Consider the following 18,195-nt stretch of genomic DNA (forward strand, 5'->3'; position numbering starts at 1 on the left):
TCAAGATTTGTTACGAAATGTCTTATGAAGATAGAGAAAAAAGAGAGAAAAAAGGCCAACAAGACATAAGGACAGTTGGGGGGTTGTTGTCTTTTTTGTAGCTTTCTTCCCGTGGTGTTCGGTTTTGCAAAACATTGATTCTTTTGCTAATTTTCCCATGTTTACCACCTCCACCATCTCCAGCGTGAAGTGTTAATTGTTTCTTTTAATAACGTTTGCGTTTCTCGGTTTCTTTATAGCAAAACAAATACCACAGCAACAGCAGCAGTAAGAGTAATCAATCAACCCAATCAGGAAGTGTCGATATCGCGCCCGAAAGGTCGATGTGGTGCTGTGATCTGTTTCACCTGCAGCGTGCAGTAAAGTGCAGTTGAGTGGCCGTCCCTCAACCGGCACCCGGATGGTGTAGCGGGTCCGAAGCCATCCTTGCAAATCTTTGCAGCTGATCACAGTGGCCAATGAAGGGAAGTGTATGTTTCAGTTTAACACCGTGAAGTGCACATCACTGAATTGTGTGTATCGTGAGTGAGTGCGTGATAAAGGGTAGTGAGGAAAGGAGTGACAGCGAGTGAAGAGTGGGAAGAGGGGTCAAGTGAAACGAAACGAACCCGCTGATAATGCTATCGCGCATCGGAACCGGCGGCGGCGCCGGTCACCAGGGCCAGCAGCCTTCGTCGGCTCCCCCGTCGCCACCGGCCGGCAGCCATCACCGGGGCGTGGTGCCCCAGGAGGTGGACGATCTGGACGAGTATCTGTCCGAGTACAAGCTGCAGGCACCGACCGAACCCATCGCCCATTATGCCGGTAAGTGGATTGCAATCTACAGCAACAGAAAAGGCGTTGTTTTCCTTCCGTGACCTTGCGTTGTAATGGTAGCAGAAGCAAATGTTTACACTCTTTTTATCGATTTCAATCGCTCAAGATTGGTTCGTGTTCATTGCAAATACATGTAAGCAAGCAGCGGTTATCGTAAATGCAACTCACTTACACCACGTGATACGATTGTAATTGCATTTTGTTTAATTTAAACACACACACACAAATCAAGGCTAAAAAGTGCTGGGCGCATACTTAAGCTTTCCACAAAAGCCGAACACATCTGGTGCGATAATGAAATCGCGTCATTTTTTCACTGTATTTTGATAACCTTTATCTTCACACGCCGTTCGCATGTTGTTGAATGGTACAACTGCCGATGCGTGTTTTGATTGACATCTTTTTGTGCGATCTCGGTTGTCAACAAGTTGTTCCACGCGACAACTGTGCATTGTTGTCTTTCCGTTTCATCGATTGAGCCCTCCGTGGTGGAAACATCGGGGGAGGTTGAGGGGGTGTAAACAAACTGTTATATGCTATATAGATAACCAATAACGCCAGCAAACCAAATGCCAATCAAGCGTGTCGAGCTCGTTTATTTGGATGAATACAATTGGCGCAGCGGTTTTAAATTAAACGACCTAGCTAAGGTCACGAAAAATGCGATCATGCGTTAAGGCAATGATAGCAGAAATTGGAAATGATTAAAGTAAAGGAGCGATAAGGAAGAAACCGACATAAACGATCACAAGATGCTATATCGATTTTAATTAGTGTTATTTGCGTTGTTCTTACGATTGTTGTTGGTTGCCCACGTTTATTAAATTGGGTACTTCTAAAAGGACACATGGACACTTCAGCAGCTACTTTACCGTTAAATAGAGCGTGCTAGAAAACGTGACTGCCTTTGAAGTGGATTTAACTTCTGAAGTTTTCATTTTTATGTATCAACACAAATCTACGGTCATACGATCGTTTCATCCATCGCAAAGACGATGCGTTTTATTGTGAAGCCTCACTCACATTGCGCGTCATATAGTGTACTGCTTAATTGGCTAAGAAATGCACACTCTTCTCCCTCTGTTAACGCTTTACTCTTCTTTTCAAATCAACCGGCAGCAATTTTTCGTGAGTCATTTCGTAAACCATTATTTGTGAGTGATATTATTTCGCAAAACAAAGCAATTGTGTTTTGAATCTGCAAGCCATGCAAACCTAAAGCGGGAACTGCACATGCAGCAAAACCAACCTACGGCTTCCAATTAATATGCTTAATAGGCTGCAAGCAGTGCTTTCACAATCGGGTGATGCACCGTTAGTGAAAATAGTTCTACCTCTCTCTCTCTCCCCCCCCCCCCCCTTCAGTAACGGGAATCGCGTAAGCCCCTTAGCGGTAAACGACAATAAACGCCCGAAAGCGATCGTTCTAAAAAGTGGGCCTTCTTTTTCATTTTTGGTTTTTTGCTAGATAAGGTGAAAAAAAATCACTCAAAAAAGAAGCAACAGACCCCTTCACTGCAACTGCACTGTGGTGATACAGACAGCTCGCATTGCATTCGCGAATCACGCGACCACGTGCAATGTGGCAGCATAACGGAGCAGGCTGCTGCTGCTGCTGCTGCAAATGAAACACAAACTGCAGCGTCGTTAGAAAAATGCTCCGGCTTTCCACCCGAGGTTCCACTGTTTGCCCGCTTACTGTGCCGTCATCATCATCATCGTCATCATAACCCCCGGTGGCACCAACAAGCGAGTGCAGCCGGGGTTTACCACGTGCCGCGTATCCGTCGATGACGGTGATAGTGTACATTGGCCCTGTGGTTTGTCTGTTTTACCGCTCGCAGCCCTACTGGTTTTCCGTCGCCGATGGTGCATTTTTCGAGTGCACGCAGTTCAATTGCGGTTGCGCGGAAGAAAAGCACTCCACTCCAGCAAAACTCCACTTACGCTGATCGCGTCGATATCTGCCTGCGAGTCAAACGATAATCGGTTCTGGTGAATGTATGCGTACCGTCGGGCGCACGGGAAAGATGCAATTCCGGAAATGAATTATTTGAAGAAAATATGCACCAATTATTGGTCTCTTTCTAGCTCTCTCTACTTAAAGCTAGCCAATCATGCACCGATAGCGGGTAATTTTTGGTAGAAATAAAACAAATAGCAAAAGTAAAGGGGAAATTCGCTATTTGTGCTCCGTTCAATGGTAGTGTACTGTGACAGTCAGTGAAGCGTACTGGAAGGTCCTCCATTAAGCTTAATTTCAACTATTTACTTCGAGCTCGGTACGATAGTGGGTGGTTGCTGTTGTCGGTAGCTGCCCCGAACCGGTAGGGAATTGTCATTAGGCGTCGTTGCGCCGTGCACAAGCCCTACAATTTTCCTACCGCCAATTCATTTGGCTAATGATCGCTGTTGAAATCGATACGCGCCATGGCGACAATTAGTGTGGCCGTGTGGTTTTGGATGCATGACCGGCGAGGGTAAGGAACTCCCGAACAATCGTACGATGGGGGCAAACAAACCGTAGAAAGTGGAGTGTCGTGGCATGTGATGAAACATATATGCAATTATGTGGTTTCGTAAGCCACGGGAGAGTAGCTCGATTGGCAGTCATATGTTGTGATTGGAAATTATGATATTAATGAGAGAAATTGATGATAAATTATGGTACGCCTTTGTGAGCTGATTTGATTTCATTTGAAGAATTTTGAGCTATATTAATGCTGATAATAAGCCCCGCAAAGACAGTAAAAACAAGTTGAATAACATCTGTACACCTAAAGCAGCGAGATTTAAGTCATTGACCAATCAAACATTTATACGTCCGGTTAATTATGCACCCTAACTCGCTCGGCCATCAATCTAAGCATTTCCTAATCCCCGATTGCGGCCCGAATCGAATTTCACAAGAACAGCGAGAAAAAAGAAAGCCACGCTCGAAAGTTCAGCCACACTCGACGCCTTCAAAGCTAAGAAGGGGCCCAATCACCTTCCCAACAACAGCGCGCACAAATTGACTTAAATCCGTGCGATCAATTTATAGCCCCTAGGCACCAGCAGCAAAAGCCCTCGTGCGGCATTTCGCACCAGCCCACTCGCCTGGCTAAACTGTGCGATTTATTAAGATGCCACCAAACGGCCACGACAACACCGGTGGATCATCTTCAGCACCGTCCCAACAGCGGCACAGCGCCTCTTCACACAGCGCTGAAAGGGATAAACGAGCCACTCGAACGCGATTCGATGGGTCGATGATTAAACGAGGCCATCGCGCCACCGGCGGCAACACACATGCACGCCATTCCACTGCATCCGATGATGGCCCGGTTGGGTCGCCGGCTTTGGGCTAAATAACCTGCTAACCTACCGCACTGCACGCTGATCCGTGCGGTCGCCGATCGGCAGGATGATCGGCTCGGTTTGAAGGCTTTTGAGGTTAAAATTTTAATGCATCCGTTACATCATCGAGCGTCGAGCCGCGTCGAGCCGGTCAATTGGTGGCAAGCGGGCAAATATGTGTCGCCCGTGTCCTCCGCGTTGTCGATCGACCGTGTGTGACCACGATCTTCTTCACGATCGATGCAACGGGCGCAACCGTTCAAATATGAAAGACCCTCTTGGAGCGCGACCACTCTTGGATAGGTTGGAAGCTCACTGACGCAATCGACGCGTCGATCGAGACACGGGTGGCGTTTTGTTTTTTTGTTCATATTTCCCCGTTTTTTTCTCTCCCGATCGACTGTTTACCAGGCTATCACAGACATCGAGTCTACGAGATACATCGATCCCGCTCGGATAAGAGGGAAGTAAGTAAGAAAGAGGGAGAAACAAAAACACAAATCTTCTCGAATCTTACGACCCGAGGGAATCATCCATCCCGCGCGAGAAAACGGGCGAGAGAGAAAGGGACACGAAGTGGGAACAAAGTGGGAATAATCATACAGAGAAACCCTTACGCGCGGGCCACACCTTTTGCTTGTTGCAAAAGATATGCTGAAGTTTCCGCTGGACAGCCAGTTGCGCAAACAATCTGTACAAGCCCCGGTACGCGCAATGTATGCAATCAGACGGCGGTGAAGCAGAATAAACAAACTCAATTTCCTCATTCCCTTCTTCGCGCGCCTCAAATGACTCCATCTCGGACGCGATGGCAAAAAAATGACGGAGGGTGGATGTCTTCGTCCTCCACTACGGAACACTAAATTATCGCACAACTTGCTGAACGAACGTGTCCGGAGTTCGCTCGTTGTTTCCATGTAAGGGGACACGGTACAAACTGCTGTGGCTAATCGTTCGCTAATTTGACCCTAAAGAATATTCATTTACAAACACATATACACACACACACACACACTTTATGTTGCGTTCCCCTTTTTCATATGACCCACCCCGGGAGGAGGGCAACTCATTTGAAGAGGTCAGACCGCGCTAACTGTTCGCGTCATCGAGCACGTCTCGAGCGGAAAAGCATCATCCGTTCTGCATCGGAGAGTGCGCTGCAGCTCACGATTACCGCATCGATTCCTGCCGAAACGGACGAGTGCCCAGCCAACAATAGCCGATCGATTGTTCTGTCGTGGCGCAATCGGAGGAAGGAAACTCCGAGCAGAAGTAACAAGGCGGCCGTCTGCTGTTCAAACGAGCCGTTAATTAAACGCAAGTACACATGTATGTGCATTAAAAACCCGTTGTTGTGCATCGTGCATCGTCAGTCGACGCAGTGGACGGTGACGTATGTGAGATTCGCAAACCGGAGGACTTGTGCCTCATGCGGGATCGTACGATCAATAGTAGCACCAATTGTTTTTTTTTTTGGGCATTGTTTTTATCGCCGATGCGCCGGGTTCGTCACTTTGAGTCTTTCGTCTTTTTGCTCTCCTCTGAGCCATAAAAAAGGTAAGCATTCACGAATCGCCCGTGGTGCCTTCGGTGCTTATTAATTGTTGCGCAACAGTTGCCGCAACGGTCTTCTTCTTGCGAATCGAATCGACATTCCCAGCCGATTTGTGTGCGCGCACTTGGATGGACACTCCAGCAGCGTACACACCTCCAGAACGGAGGTTATCTAAGCGGTGGGATAGGTCGGGAGCGACGCGGGCGGGTAGATCTGACCCTCCAGCAATTTGCACCTAAGTAAAAGAAGAAGAAAAGAGGCCACAGTGCACTTGTGCGATGCATTAAAGGTATTTCTTTTGATTCGCGCGCACTGATTGACACGCGCGCAAAGATGATGATGGCGCGTCGACCCATCGGTAGGTGTGCCCTTTGTAGGGGGGGCATTCTTTTGCTGCGAAAACTGTTTTTCTTTCTTTTTTTTGTAGTGAAAAGGTAGAAGGGAAGGAACGCAAGCACGGGTCGGATGTTATTGCGCTCGCGCAAGTTCGTGAATTATTGCACATTGCGTAAGGGTTTCGGGCCGGCTGGTGGGCTTGCGAATAATAATAATCACTCACCGCTCTGGAATGAACACACAGGCGACGAACTTCCCCCCCCCCCCCCCCAGTGCCCTGGTTTTGGGAAAGGCAACGCAACTGTCCAATCAAAAAACATAGTTCGTTAAAAATGTGATCGTCGGGGTGATGATATTTTCAAATCAACCGTTACCGACTTGGCGTTGAAAAGTCTCTTTCCAACAATCGGTTGGGTGTGTATGTGTTGAAAGCAACGTTTCGCCAAATGTCATGCCCGGTTCGGTGCGGGTGCTTGACCTCCCTCTCTCTCTGTCTCTCTGTTCGTTCCACTGTGCGGTCATTTCGCTAACAGAAATAAATTCTAATTCTTATGCGGCGTGCGGCGTCACCCTGCAGCGCGACAGACGACGAACTGACCATTCCGAACGTGACCATGTTTCATAACCGTGTACGGTCGGGCCCGTGTACACTTCACGTAAGGCCAAGGGACGCGCGCACAAACGGCCAGGCTAGACGGGCTACGTGCGTAATCTCAACCGTCACGGGGTTTTGGGCACTGGGCCCGGTTAACAAACATTAATCTTAGATGCTTAGATTGTGTGTTCTTGCTGCGAGCTCGTCGTGTGAGCAGAGGGAGCGTAGTGCTAATGGAATGTTGTGCGAGCATGTTGCATTGTAGCAGTAAAAATGTATATGTTTCAATTGTATTCAAATAGCATCGGCAAAATTGCTTCACTTTCTTCTGTCGCTTCGCATGGCGGGCTCTGCTTTGTTCTTTACCCGTCGGGCTGCCCATAACTCTTTTCGTTTAGAAGAGATAAAATTCCTTCAGCAACAAAATGGCTTCATTAAAGAACTCACTTATCATACCACATACCACCGGACTTCCCCTTTTTTGTGTCGCGACAGCAATTGATTGCAAAAGAAAAGGCCGCTTTTCTCCCTGTCCTGGAGGCTATTCTTGCAAAGTGCACCCATCACCACACGCGTCCCATTAGTGCACCCATTAGTCTATCTTTGCAAAGGCGTCTCTCTCCCTCTCTCTCTGAAAGAAAGCCGTCCCTTTTGTGCTCCGATGAAGACGCACATACACACGGGCGAGAAAACAGGGCGTGTTTTGTTTTCTGTTGCTTAATGTACTCGAATAAAGCATCGTTTTGCTTCCACGATGTCGACTCCCAGCCGGGGAAGCATGTATCTTTATGCGCAATTCTACCGCACAGTGCCTTTTAAATTGCACCGGCCACCCGATCCTCGATTGGGGTTCAGTTGGAATGCATCAAAAGTGGCACGCAGTACGCACCTCGCGCAACACTTTCCACACACGCCAGTGTTCTACCCCGTGTAGCATTTCTCTACCACTACGGGGTATGTTTAGTGTTGGGATTTTATGTTCTCTGCACCGATCGCATACCGCACGAACAGAGGCAGAGTTTCACAATGCATAATGCACATGCGCATGCGCACCCGAAAGTGGAACAGTGACGGCGCTGTCACACGCTGACCGTTTGCATCCCCGTCCCCGAGGTTCGATTCTGACGAATGCAGCAAACATTGCAATGTGCCGCCGCCACATTGTATCGCATGGCGGAAAAGCGTTGGAGGCCAAGAAAATGAGTTATAGTTTTCGTACCCAAACATATGTAACAGCCCACTGGTACGCGCCTATATGGGCTGGCTTTGCGTGGTCCTTTGACACGGACACGGTGCACAACCACGGACGAAGGGGCTTAGTACGTGCCGAAGCATAAATATGCTAATCTTTTGCCAGAGCCAGAGCACCACTCGATCCGGCTAATGAGTCAACCACGGTGCAGCGGTCATTATCGGAAATTGGTAATGGCGAGAAGTGTGCGGCAGCACAGGCGTTGGAATTGTTTAGCATTCCCATAGCTTAACATTGTTGCAGAAATGCAATGGGAATTTAGGCTCGCCTGAAGCATCATTCCAATAGCGTTTAATTGTTTTTTTTTGTATTATTTTGAAATTAAATCCTTGATGCCGTTACGAAACGCAATCCGTAAAAGAAAAACATACGCGACTTGGAGTAGAAAAAAATCAATCAAAACGCTTGCAGTGGCTTAAATATCATTCGAAGAAAAACAAAAATAATTATTACCCACACTTATGACACCAATTATTGCTCCCCCTCCCCCTCCTACCATCACCTGCTGTTAAAAAGGTGCTTTAAAGATGCAACGAAATAAAAATCCACCACGACCTGACCTACAAGGCAGCATTGCACTTTCGGGTCGTTAAAATGTCCAAAAAGACAACATAACAATTGTCGGCACGGCCCATAAATGAAGTGGTTGTCATCATTTTTGTCGCCGAGTCACCGATAATTGCGCGGCAAATAGCGCCCTCCGCGAACGCCAAATCCTGGCCATCATTATCGGATTTACGGCCTGCATACGAAGCCCCGTCCTGCGCAACAACAGGAGTCCGGGCTGCAGTTTTGCCTCAACCTTTGGTACAATTGAAATGCTCCTTTCGCGGTGACCCATATCATTAGCAGCTCGTACTGACGGCACGGTACTAGTGCTGCTGCGCTCTGCCTCAGCTGCGAGGTGAACGGGTTGTGATGGTGTGGTTGTGATGGTGTGGCCCGCCGCTGCCGGCGTCGTTGCAGCACATGTGCCGCGCTCGAGAAGGAGGCGAGAAAACGTGAGTGACAATCTGGGCAGCAATGGAGCAATTGAGAAGTAGAGTGCCTCGCCGTGTCTTGTGCTGCAGTTTTGTTTTGTGCAGTTATTTATTTTTATCGACTAATTGTTGACTCGCTGATGAACGCACCGCACGGGCTGCCCATGATGAATCGTTCGCCTGGGTCGCGGGGGACGGTGCTTAACAATTACGAATTGATTACGAATTGCCGAGGGAAGTGTGTGTGTGTGTGCTGGTTGCGATCGTTCGGATGCGAAATGTCACCAGGGTGGGCAGCCTGGCCAGGCAATGCCGACCTTGCCAGTACCCCCATCGGCATCCCAGCGAACGATTAAGGTCGAGGTGACTGTGGTTGTGCCGTTTCGTCCCTCCCAGAAGCGAAATGGTTTATATTATTGAGTGCAGTAATGGCTTTTCTCGTTGCAAAACCATACTTATTTAGTATAGAAACAAGTCGTGCATTAATGAATGGAATTAAAAAAAATCAAATAAAACAAAACGATTCAACAGATCTGCGAATATTCTAAATGGCCATGTGGAGTAGTGGTTAACTTTGTGTTTTAAAGAAGATTCCTTCAATCCATCATTTTTGTTCAAATTAACAAATGTACTGAATGATGTGTGGATTAACCAAAATTATTTTGATATAAAGCTAAACAAAATCTTTTGCTTATTCATATCATTGTAATGGTTCCTTGTGGTTAGCAAAATAGCAGTTCTTGTTGGACAGACACTTTGGAAATTCCTATTGTATTTGTCCAAAAAAGGTGCTATAGAGTCCAATGTCGATCACATTAAATTCATATCCCCAAGAAAGAGTTATGAAAGTGTTCCAAAACTAAAATAATCCTTGAAAAGCCCTGTATTTATCCAAAGACATACTTGCACCTACTGACCATAGACCCATGAAGATTCCAGTAATGTTACTGCTAATTTAGGGCTTTGTGCCTAAAAAGAAAAAGTCTTACCCTCCTTTTTCTTTTTAGGCACAAAGCCCTAAATTAGCAGTTCAGAATAAATACTAGATATTTGGAGAAAAAGCTGCATAAAAATATTAAACTATTTGCGAAAAACCCCACAGCATAAGGTTTATGTGATCCTTAAAACAATATTGTATTGATTTGTTTTGCCAATCAGCTCAAATACTTGTTTCATCAATAATCAAAGCAGCTAAATAAATAATTAATGCTGAGTTAACTAAGTATAATTGAACAATTTTTTTTTTCAAAATACAAATTCAGGATTCATAGAGTCAAAAACATCTAAATAAAAAATATTATTGAATCATGCATTTGTTTTTTTACACTTACCGCCCTTTGGGTGTTGTATATTAAATGTTGTGAGGGAATAAATCGTTCGCTCACTTCAACAACTGAGTAAAGAACACTTAAGATGACGTCCATTACGTTCTGCATCTACAGCCTTTCGGCATCTAATTACATAGACCTTGAAACATTGTACGTAGCAAACCTGTGGCTCAAGCAATCCAATTAATATAAACCCACACCTAAAAAAAACCTCTCACACCTTAAACTTGCAGTTTTTCATACCCGTAAACACGCAAATCATTCGGTTTGGTGGGTGTGAGATCGATTTCACACAAATCAAGATCTTTTTGCAATTGTTATTGAAACCACGTACGGGAAAGTCATTTCTGCACCTCCTCCGTTGTATGCTCAGGGGATGTAGGGTTCGCACTCGAAAAGCCGTTGCCTCGAATATCGCTACGAATGCAAATCATATCACGTGGCACCCGGGCACCCTACGCGGCCCACTTGGCGTACCGTTTTACCTTTACCCGGTTCCATGTCCGGCCAGCCACGGATCATTGGAGCAGGGTGTGTGAGCGTGGCACGCTTGTGTGTGTGTGTGTGTGTGCCATATAGGTTCGGGAAGTTAGCTTCGATTTCGGAACAGTGCAGTTACTCGTTCCCGTTTGATGGTTCAATTTTGGTGCGTACAGAGCGAGAGAGAAAGAGAGAGAGAGCTAGGGCATTCGATGAGCTAACCCGAACCCAGGCACACGTGCGTAGGCTTCCGAAAGGGGATGGACGGAAGGTGGGTTTGGCAAAATTTAAGCACCCCGGCGTGGCCCTGTAGTTGGACCTCCGGTAATGTTCAATTGTGCCGGTTAAATTACCTAACTCGGAAGTCATTTCGGCCCGTCGTACATTACCCCATTGCTCTCTCGATGGACCGTAGATTGGTGTAACTTGGATGCGAGTGCGTTGTACTACCGACAAACGGCATCAATTTCGTTTTGGGGCTCCCCCAAGTTCCGGAACTGTGATTTTGGCACACGCGCTTAGGATACTTTTTGGGGTAAAGGGATTTTGGGCACACACAGCTGCATGTGTAAAAAAATTGGAAATGCTTTTTTATCATAAAAGTACACATAACCCACGGAAATTTCTGAAATCGTGGGATGAAACGGTGGGCTAAATGTGTGTCAAAATTATTTCCTAAATTATCGTAGCATTAAGTTTTACAACCAAATAGATAAAAGGCTTACAACATGCTCATCGCTGCGTTAGTTACCGTGGAGGTATGCAACGCACAAAAGATACTGCATGGCATCGTGTTACATTCTTACACAAATAAACCGCAGCGTACTGATATCGGGCGTTAGCTTAACTTCGTGCTGAATAGCTAAAACGCCACGTTCCAACGGAAAATAATGGAATGCTATGCCGCAGACCTTTTGAATGCAATTTTGCAACGCTCAAGCCAGATTTGATTAAAGTTGCATAGGTAATAGGCATAGGTAATTGCACTATTAATTATTTCGTTTATTAAATTCACTACACTTTCCCGTGCAAATATTATGTTTAATGACATTATTCAAATCACTTACCCACACAACTGATTACAACCTCTGTGAGACAATATGATTCCCATGGCATCTTTTGCCCTACCCGGTAACCGAACGTGCCGGAAGCAGTGCAGCAAGCGAACGTCACACTAGACACTCTTTCCCATCCCGTGGCGGGAAAGCGGATGGAGCTGTTTTGTACCAATGTTTGGCCCGTCTGACACGCGAGCTTTTGTGCGGCGATTGATGTCGCTGGATGGTGCGCGTACACGCATACACTATCGCTTGAGACGCGATATAAACTTCAACTCAGCCAGATAGTGTTCGGCAGGGGCTTTTTAATTTAGAGTGAAATGAAATCGTTAAGAAACAAAACCTCGTTGCATTTATTGAGCCACTTGTGCAGTAAATTATGGATGTCAAAATAAAACAAAACTCCAGATAGAGGATGTGAAACAGCGGCACCAACCAGACAAGGGATGAAAAACAAACTCTCACTACGATCTCACTACGGAAAACTCGCACTAAACAAGGCAAATTGCAGATGAAGATAAATAATCATCATTATAATCGTGTGGGTGCTGCCGCAAGCCTGTGCCAAATTTAAAGCACAATAAACCAGTCGCCACCTCGCAACGCATCGCTCAACCGTGGAGCAATGAGGGAAACTCAATGAGCGGGAGCATTTTGCCTCATATTTTTTTCCTATTTTTTTGCGATGGACCAAGCGTGGAAAAAGTCATCACACGCTCACGGTCCGTTCACGTTTCGCTCCGACCATCTTGCGCCGGAGCGCTTGTTAATTAATTATTAATTTATGCTCGCACTATGCCTATGCCACTTTTATGGGTTAGTGGTGCGAACAGGTCTCGCTCAACAAAAAGGGGGGGGGGGGGGGGGCACAACATATGTTCTGGTTTTTTTTTGTGTTTGGGTGTTGGACGGTTTTTTTGTTGTTGACATATTGGCTCGTAATTGGCGATCGTGATCTTGATCATGAGCGACGGAAGAGGTCACTTTCATTGGAAAAAGGACCATCTTTGTTACCTTCAAATTTAACTATTTTTTAATAAATGATAATTAAAATATTTACCATAGCTCTTTGAAACTCTTTCTTTGAAGCATAATTCTTTGAAATGCTTAATAATCATTCACAAAATAAAGTATCAAAATTTAAACTATTTAATCATCCCAAATGAATTGAACTGATGAAATTGTATTGAATAAATTGAATTGAACTGAACAAAAGATTTAAACGCCCCACACAACAGCGCGATGTCGCAATACGAAATTATTAAATCAACACAACATCGCCACTGCGGCTACGTTTTTCCATATCAACAAAGTTAAGTAGTTGTATCACACGCGCACACACACACACACACACATACCTACACCTCGATTACGGTAACGACATGCAGTTTATCATATTTGAACAAATTTCTACGCGCAAAACGCGCGCGGGAAACGTCCGCAACAAGCAAGTAGGGCAGCGAAATGAAAATGGCTGTTGCATAAAGCGCCCATAACCTGGCTGGTGTCATTTATGGCCTGTTTTTTTCGTACTAACTTGGTTGGGTCGTCGGACTATCGGACAGGCCGGACAGCCGAGTGTCATCCAAGCACCGAAAGTAAACAAACCCTCACACACACACGGGAGCACAGCGTACGAGGGCTAGCAAAAAGCTTAAGCTGTGTGTGGACACTACAAAACCCTTCTCGGTTGGTACCAACCCCTTGCCAAGCGGCCACATGCAAACAAACCTTGCCCGGTTACAGTTTGCTTGCATAACATTAAACAACAGCCCCGGTGAATCCCTTTTTTTATCCAGCCTGGTGGCAGTGTCTAACCGTTGGCAAATGGGAGAGATACCACAGAGCTCAACACACACACGCTCAAACGTTGGTGCAGTGTTCATGTGCTCGTCCTTCGGTCACCTTGCGGTCACAGCCCAGCTGTGTGGGTTGAGGAGAGAAGAGACAAGACAAAAATGGGGGAAAAACAACGGTCGGCCCTCGGGTAACCTAGAACTCTGGTAAGGTCATGTCCCTGTGTGACCGGTGGGCGATTCGCGATCATGGAGCTCATTCCGAGCTTAACCTCGACGAGACGACTTCATGCGCCGAAAATAGCGCCCACTGCAGAAAGCAACCGGCAGATCGCCACAAGAGTGACGTTTTCGCGTTCGCCTTTCCTATTTTGCTGTTCTTGCATGTGACCCTCCGGGCCTAATGGGCGCATAGGTGGATCGATATGTAAACAGGAAGAGCGGTGTGTTTAAATGGCTCTCTATAAAGCAAAAGAAGCGGCGGCTTACTGCACATACCGACCGACTCACACACACACCGGTTGACTAATGATTGACTTCCGCGTACAGTGCACGGGCTAATTGCTGCCACGGACGGGAGCGAGTGACTGACTATTTGTACAGCAGCGGCATCAAAGTGAGGGCTAAAGGTTCAGTTAATAAAAAAAAAGCTACAAAAAAACTCCCCTTTAACGTAAAGAAAACAAACGCCGAGCAGTGGTTCTTTCCATCGCCCCCGGGAGGATCGGTACGAAGAAGGTATGAAAATTAACACCCAGAAGCCGCGGAAGACCGAGCGGAAGATCCAACGTTGCATGGGGAAGTGAGAAAATCCAACCTCAGGTTCTCGGGCTGCCCCTACGCGCACGAGACTTTCAGGTGCAAGCGCAAGGTCAAGCAAAGGGCATGGACAACGATGCTCGTAATTAAGATGGAAGCAAAACGGTTTTACCAGCACAAGAAGTTAATCTTTGTTTTTGTTTTTCTTTCGTACCCATTGCAGATGGAGAACTGGAAGCAGAATGGCTCAATTCGGCAGGATTTCCACAGCTAACCAAAGCATTCGAAGAGGTAAGTGATGTCCGGGGAGAGGGCTTTTTTCAATACTGGTTTCAGCTACACGGCGTTTGGGTTTCATTACCTAATGGGTTTAGCTGTAGCAAAGTTCATTTTCATTATTCATAGTTATTAATTAATCGCCATCGCAGCCCCGATCGTGCGCAAGGGCAGGAATTGAATTGAAATTTTGCTGATCTAATGTCTTAAAACGCCACAGCAAAAGCTCTTCATTAAACCAACGTTCTCGTGGGAAGCAACTGCGAGTTACGCTGCATACTCTTCCACCTCCAAAATCCTCTCGCCAGTACGATATCAATCAACGCCAGATCAATCGGCCCGGGACAGAGGGGCCCGTTCTTTTCGCAGATTGATCCGTAACATTTAATTACTAGCGTGTTTTTTCGTCTGTTCCAACGCGGGAGCGGGATGCCGGGATGAAGCGCTTCCGAAATGCAATCTTTTCCCGCGTCGGCGGCAGTCTGCGGACAGAAGATTGAGTTTGATTGATTGCGTTATTGAAATGCGCACACTCGCGTCCCGGTTCGGAAGATTGATTCTTGGGAATTGGATAAAAGACTGTTTTGGTGTTCCTGCTTTGGGACTCAAGTGGGACAAGCAAGCGGCTATGACGTATAGGAGATGTCGTTCCTGTGACGTTTGTTCTGAGGCGATTTTGAGATGCGTAAGCAGACCTTAGTTATGGACAGACAAGCGTCAAGAACTGATTTTAAACTGACAGCATTGACCGTGTTGGCGTATCTTGTAGGCATAATTAAATTCATGTATGATAATAGAGTTGAAAAAAACCCCTGAAAGAGAAGAATAAAACTTTGATGTTTTTTTCCAGGATGAATTCTTAAAGAAGTGTCTAATGTGAACCACAACAAAATGGAGGATATCTAATGTCAAAAATATATTAAATAAGTACTAAGTACTACTATATTAATAAGTACTAGTACTACTTAAATAAGTATTGATAGAAGAAATAACTTTGAAAGGATATTTGTATGTAGATATAGAATTGAAGAAAAACATCGAAAATGCAATGAAAGATACCTGATGCAACGTGCTGAAGACTGCATCTGTTAAAACTCGCTTAAGTATTCTATGAAAGACTACAATTGTCTCATGATCACTTTGTTGGGACGGTAGTTGTTTTGAATAATAACAACCAGATAAGCCTTATCCTGGTCAATAGAACGTTATTTAATTAGATTTTAGAATCTAAATAATTATTTTTCCATTTTTATAGTTTTCCAATAATTTTAGTAGGATGGAAGGTATCAAAAAAATCTGAAGATTATTTTTTATCTCTTTTATATCTGTACCTTTCTGGCTACAGATTGCTCGCTAGATCCTCGATTAAACCACTCGAAGATATTCTACGCTTTATTTTCATTGGCTTCATTTATTGCATTTCAACTCATCATCAGTTCTCATTTTTTAATAAACTTAAGCAGCAACAGGTGTTTAGCTAAGCAGGTGTTTAGCTAATAAACACCCTTTCAATATGTCTATTCAATATAGTGTTTCCCATATGTATTTTGGTTGTTTCCCGTAATTTGTTGAGTTCGTCTAATGATTTTTCACCGCTCGATTTATTGAAATTGTTCCATTGGAAATAAATAAAAATGATCTAATAATTCATCCACAACGAGGAGTCGGAATCGTCGAAACGATCGAAAAACTGGGAAAAACCCAAAAAACTTTTGGACACAACCACTAAACCATGGAAACCCTCTGTTGCCCTGTTCTTGAAGTTTGCGTTAGTTTTCGAGGATTTCTTAGTTTGCATCAATTTCTTAATTGCATTTCTTCTTCTTCTCCTTTGGCTCAACAACCGTTGTCGGTCAAGGCCTGCCAGTAGTCCGTCCTACGTATGGCGGCACGGTCCATTTGGGAATTGAACCCATGACGGGCATGTTGTTAAATCGTACGAGTTGACGACTGTACTACGAGACCGGCCTTAATTGCATTTACGTAACCTCAACTACTACAACAACATCCTTTATCAATTATCTAATGGCTGCCACCTTTTTTCTTCCCTCCTTCACCACAGGGTCGCGAGCTGTCAGCGACAGAACTAGCTCCGGTCATCTCTGGTCTCTCGAGTATGCACGCGGAAGCGGTCAAGCAGCGCGTGAAGGCGCTCAACCGCACGGTACGCGGCCGCACGCGCAACCGATCGACGAAGAAGCCGGACATACGAGACGTATTTCGGGATCAAGATTCTTCCAGCACCGGTACGCGGTCGCGCAGTGCCACACCGGACTCGCTGGACTCGCTGCCGGGTGACGATGCGTGGAACACGCCGCCGGGCAACGGGCACCACCACCACCATCCACACATACCGAGCTTCGTGTCCGTGTTCGATGGGAATGGTGTGGTGCGTCCGACACCGATCCGTGGCAAGCAACACCTGCGGCGCACACCGAGCGCCCCGTTGCGCGGTTCGGCGGAGCTGTTCCGTGGATCACACATCCGGTGCGACATCCCCATACACAACGGTACGATACAAATTAGTTAGTTTGGTAGAAATTCTCTTCTAATCATTCGTTTTTCTCTTTCTTACAATTGCAGAAGGCATCGAGCTGCTCAACTTCCAAAGACTGGGAACGATTCACATACCGAGGATTCGGTCCGGCTCGGATCCATCCTGTACGATCGGGTAAGACAGCGAACGAGTGACTTAAAACAGCGAACACATCTCTAAAACACACCCTTCCTTTCCTTCCAGGCCCCACGCCGGTCAGCACATTTCGGGCACGCGCAGCCACACGAACCTGTACAACGGGTCGGCCGTGGCGGTCCGGCGGGACAACGACGACTCCGGCAACTCATCATCGGAGCAGAGCCCGCCCAGCTCGCCGCCGCGCAACAGTCTGCTCTGCAGCTCGGTCGAGAACTCGCCGCTTCGTTCGTCGTACGAACCGGTCAGCTTCGAGAGCATGATCAAGCAGACGTCCCCGTCGGCCGCGGACCAGTGGGAGCAGCGGCCGGAGGCGGCCCGCGAACCCTGCCTCGACATCGACCAGATATCGGAGGGCGAGCAGAAGCGGCTGCAGCCGCTGCTCTGGCTCGAGCTGGCCTCACTGTTCGACAAAAACCACGTCACGCTCGACAAGCGGAAACCGTTCAAGCGAAAGCGCAAGGAGGAGGGCAACGTGTTCGGCGTGTCGCTCAATGCGCTGGTGCGCCGGGACCAGCAGGTGACGGGCGAGGATACGACGCTCGTGCCGCTCGTGCTGCAGGCCATACTGGCCGAGCTGGCGGTGCGCGGTGCCCGGGAGGAAGGCATTTTGCGGGTACCTGGCCACAAGCAGAAGGTAAGTGAGACGACCTGCCCATGGCGTGACTTCCAAGGAATTTGTTAATAATTCCTTCTTTTCCGTTTTTCGGTCATCTCCAGACCGAAGCCCTGTACAACGAGATCGAGCACAACTTTTACTGCAAGCCGGAAAAGATTGACCCACTGATCAAGAAGGCGGGAGTGCACGATCTCAGTGCGCTGCTGAAGCGCTGGCTACGGGAGCTTCCCCAGCCACTGCTCGCCAACGATCTGGTGCATCTTTTCTATCAAACGAACGGTAAGATCTAACGAATCTTGTTTTGTGAGAACCAC

General features: G+C 46.6%; 1 protein-coding gene across 3 annotated transcripts in view; it reads left to right on the forward strand.

Annotated features, from left to right (window-relative positions):
• Positions 1 to 18,195, forward strand: part of LOC1279799 (rho GTPase-activating protein conundrum) — a 57,077-nt gene that overhangs the window by 35,896 nt on the left and 2,986 nt on the right. For all 3 annotated transcript variants that reach the window (XM_061656397.1, XM_061656399.1, XM_061656400.1), the window contains exons 2-7: positions 240 to 804; positions 14,518 to 14,585; positions 16,633 to 17,080; positions 17,154 to 17,241; positions 17,311 to 17,899; positions 17,983 to 18,160. In XM_061656397.1, coding sequence (XP_061512381.1) covers positions 618 to 804; positions 14,518 to 14,585; positions 16,633 to 17,080; positions 17,154 to 17,241; positions 17,311 to 17,899; positions 17,983 to 18,160 — 1,558 coding nt within the window. In that variant the 5' untranslated portion in view covers positions 240 to 617. The remainder of the gene's footprint in view (positions 1 to 239; positions 805 to 14,517; positions 14,586 to 16,632; positions 17,081 to 17,153; positions 17,242 to 17,310; positions 17,900 to 17,982; positions 18,161 to 18,195) is intronic.

This window comes from Anopheles gambiae, chromosome 3, assembly GCF_943734735.2.
Source record: "Anopheles gambiae chromosome 3, idAnoGambNW_F1_1, whole genome shotgun sequence".
In the NCBI taxonomy this organism is placed as follows: Eukaryota; Metazoa; Arthropoda; class Insecta; order Diptera; family Culicidae; genus Anopheles; species Anopheles gambiae.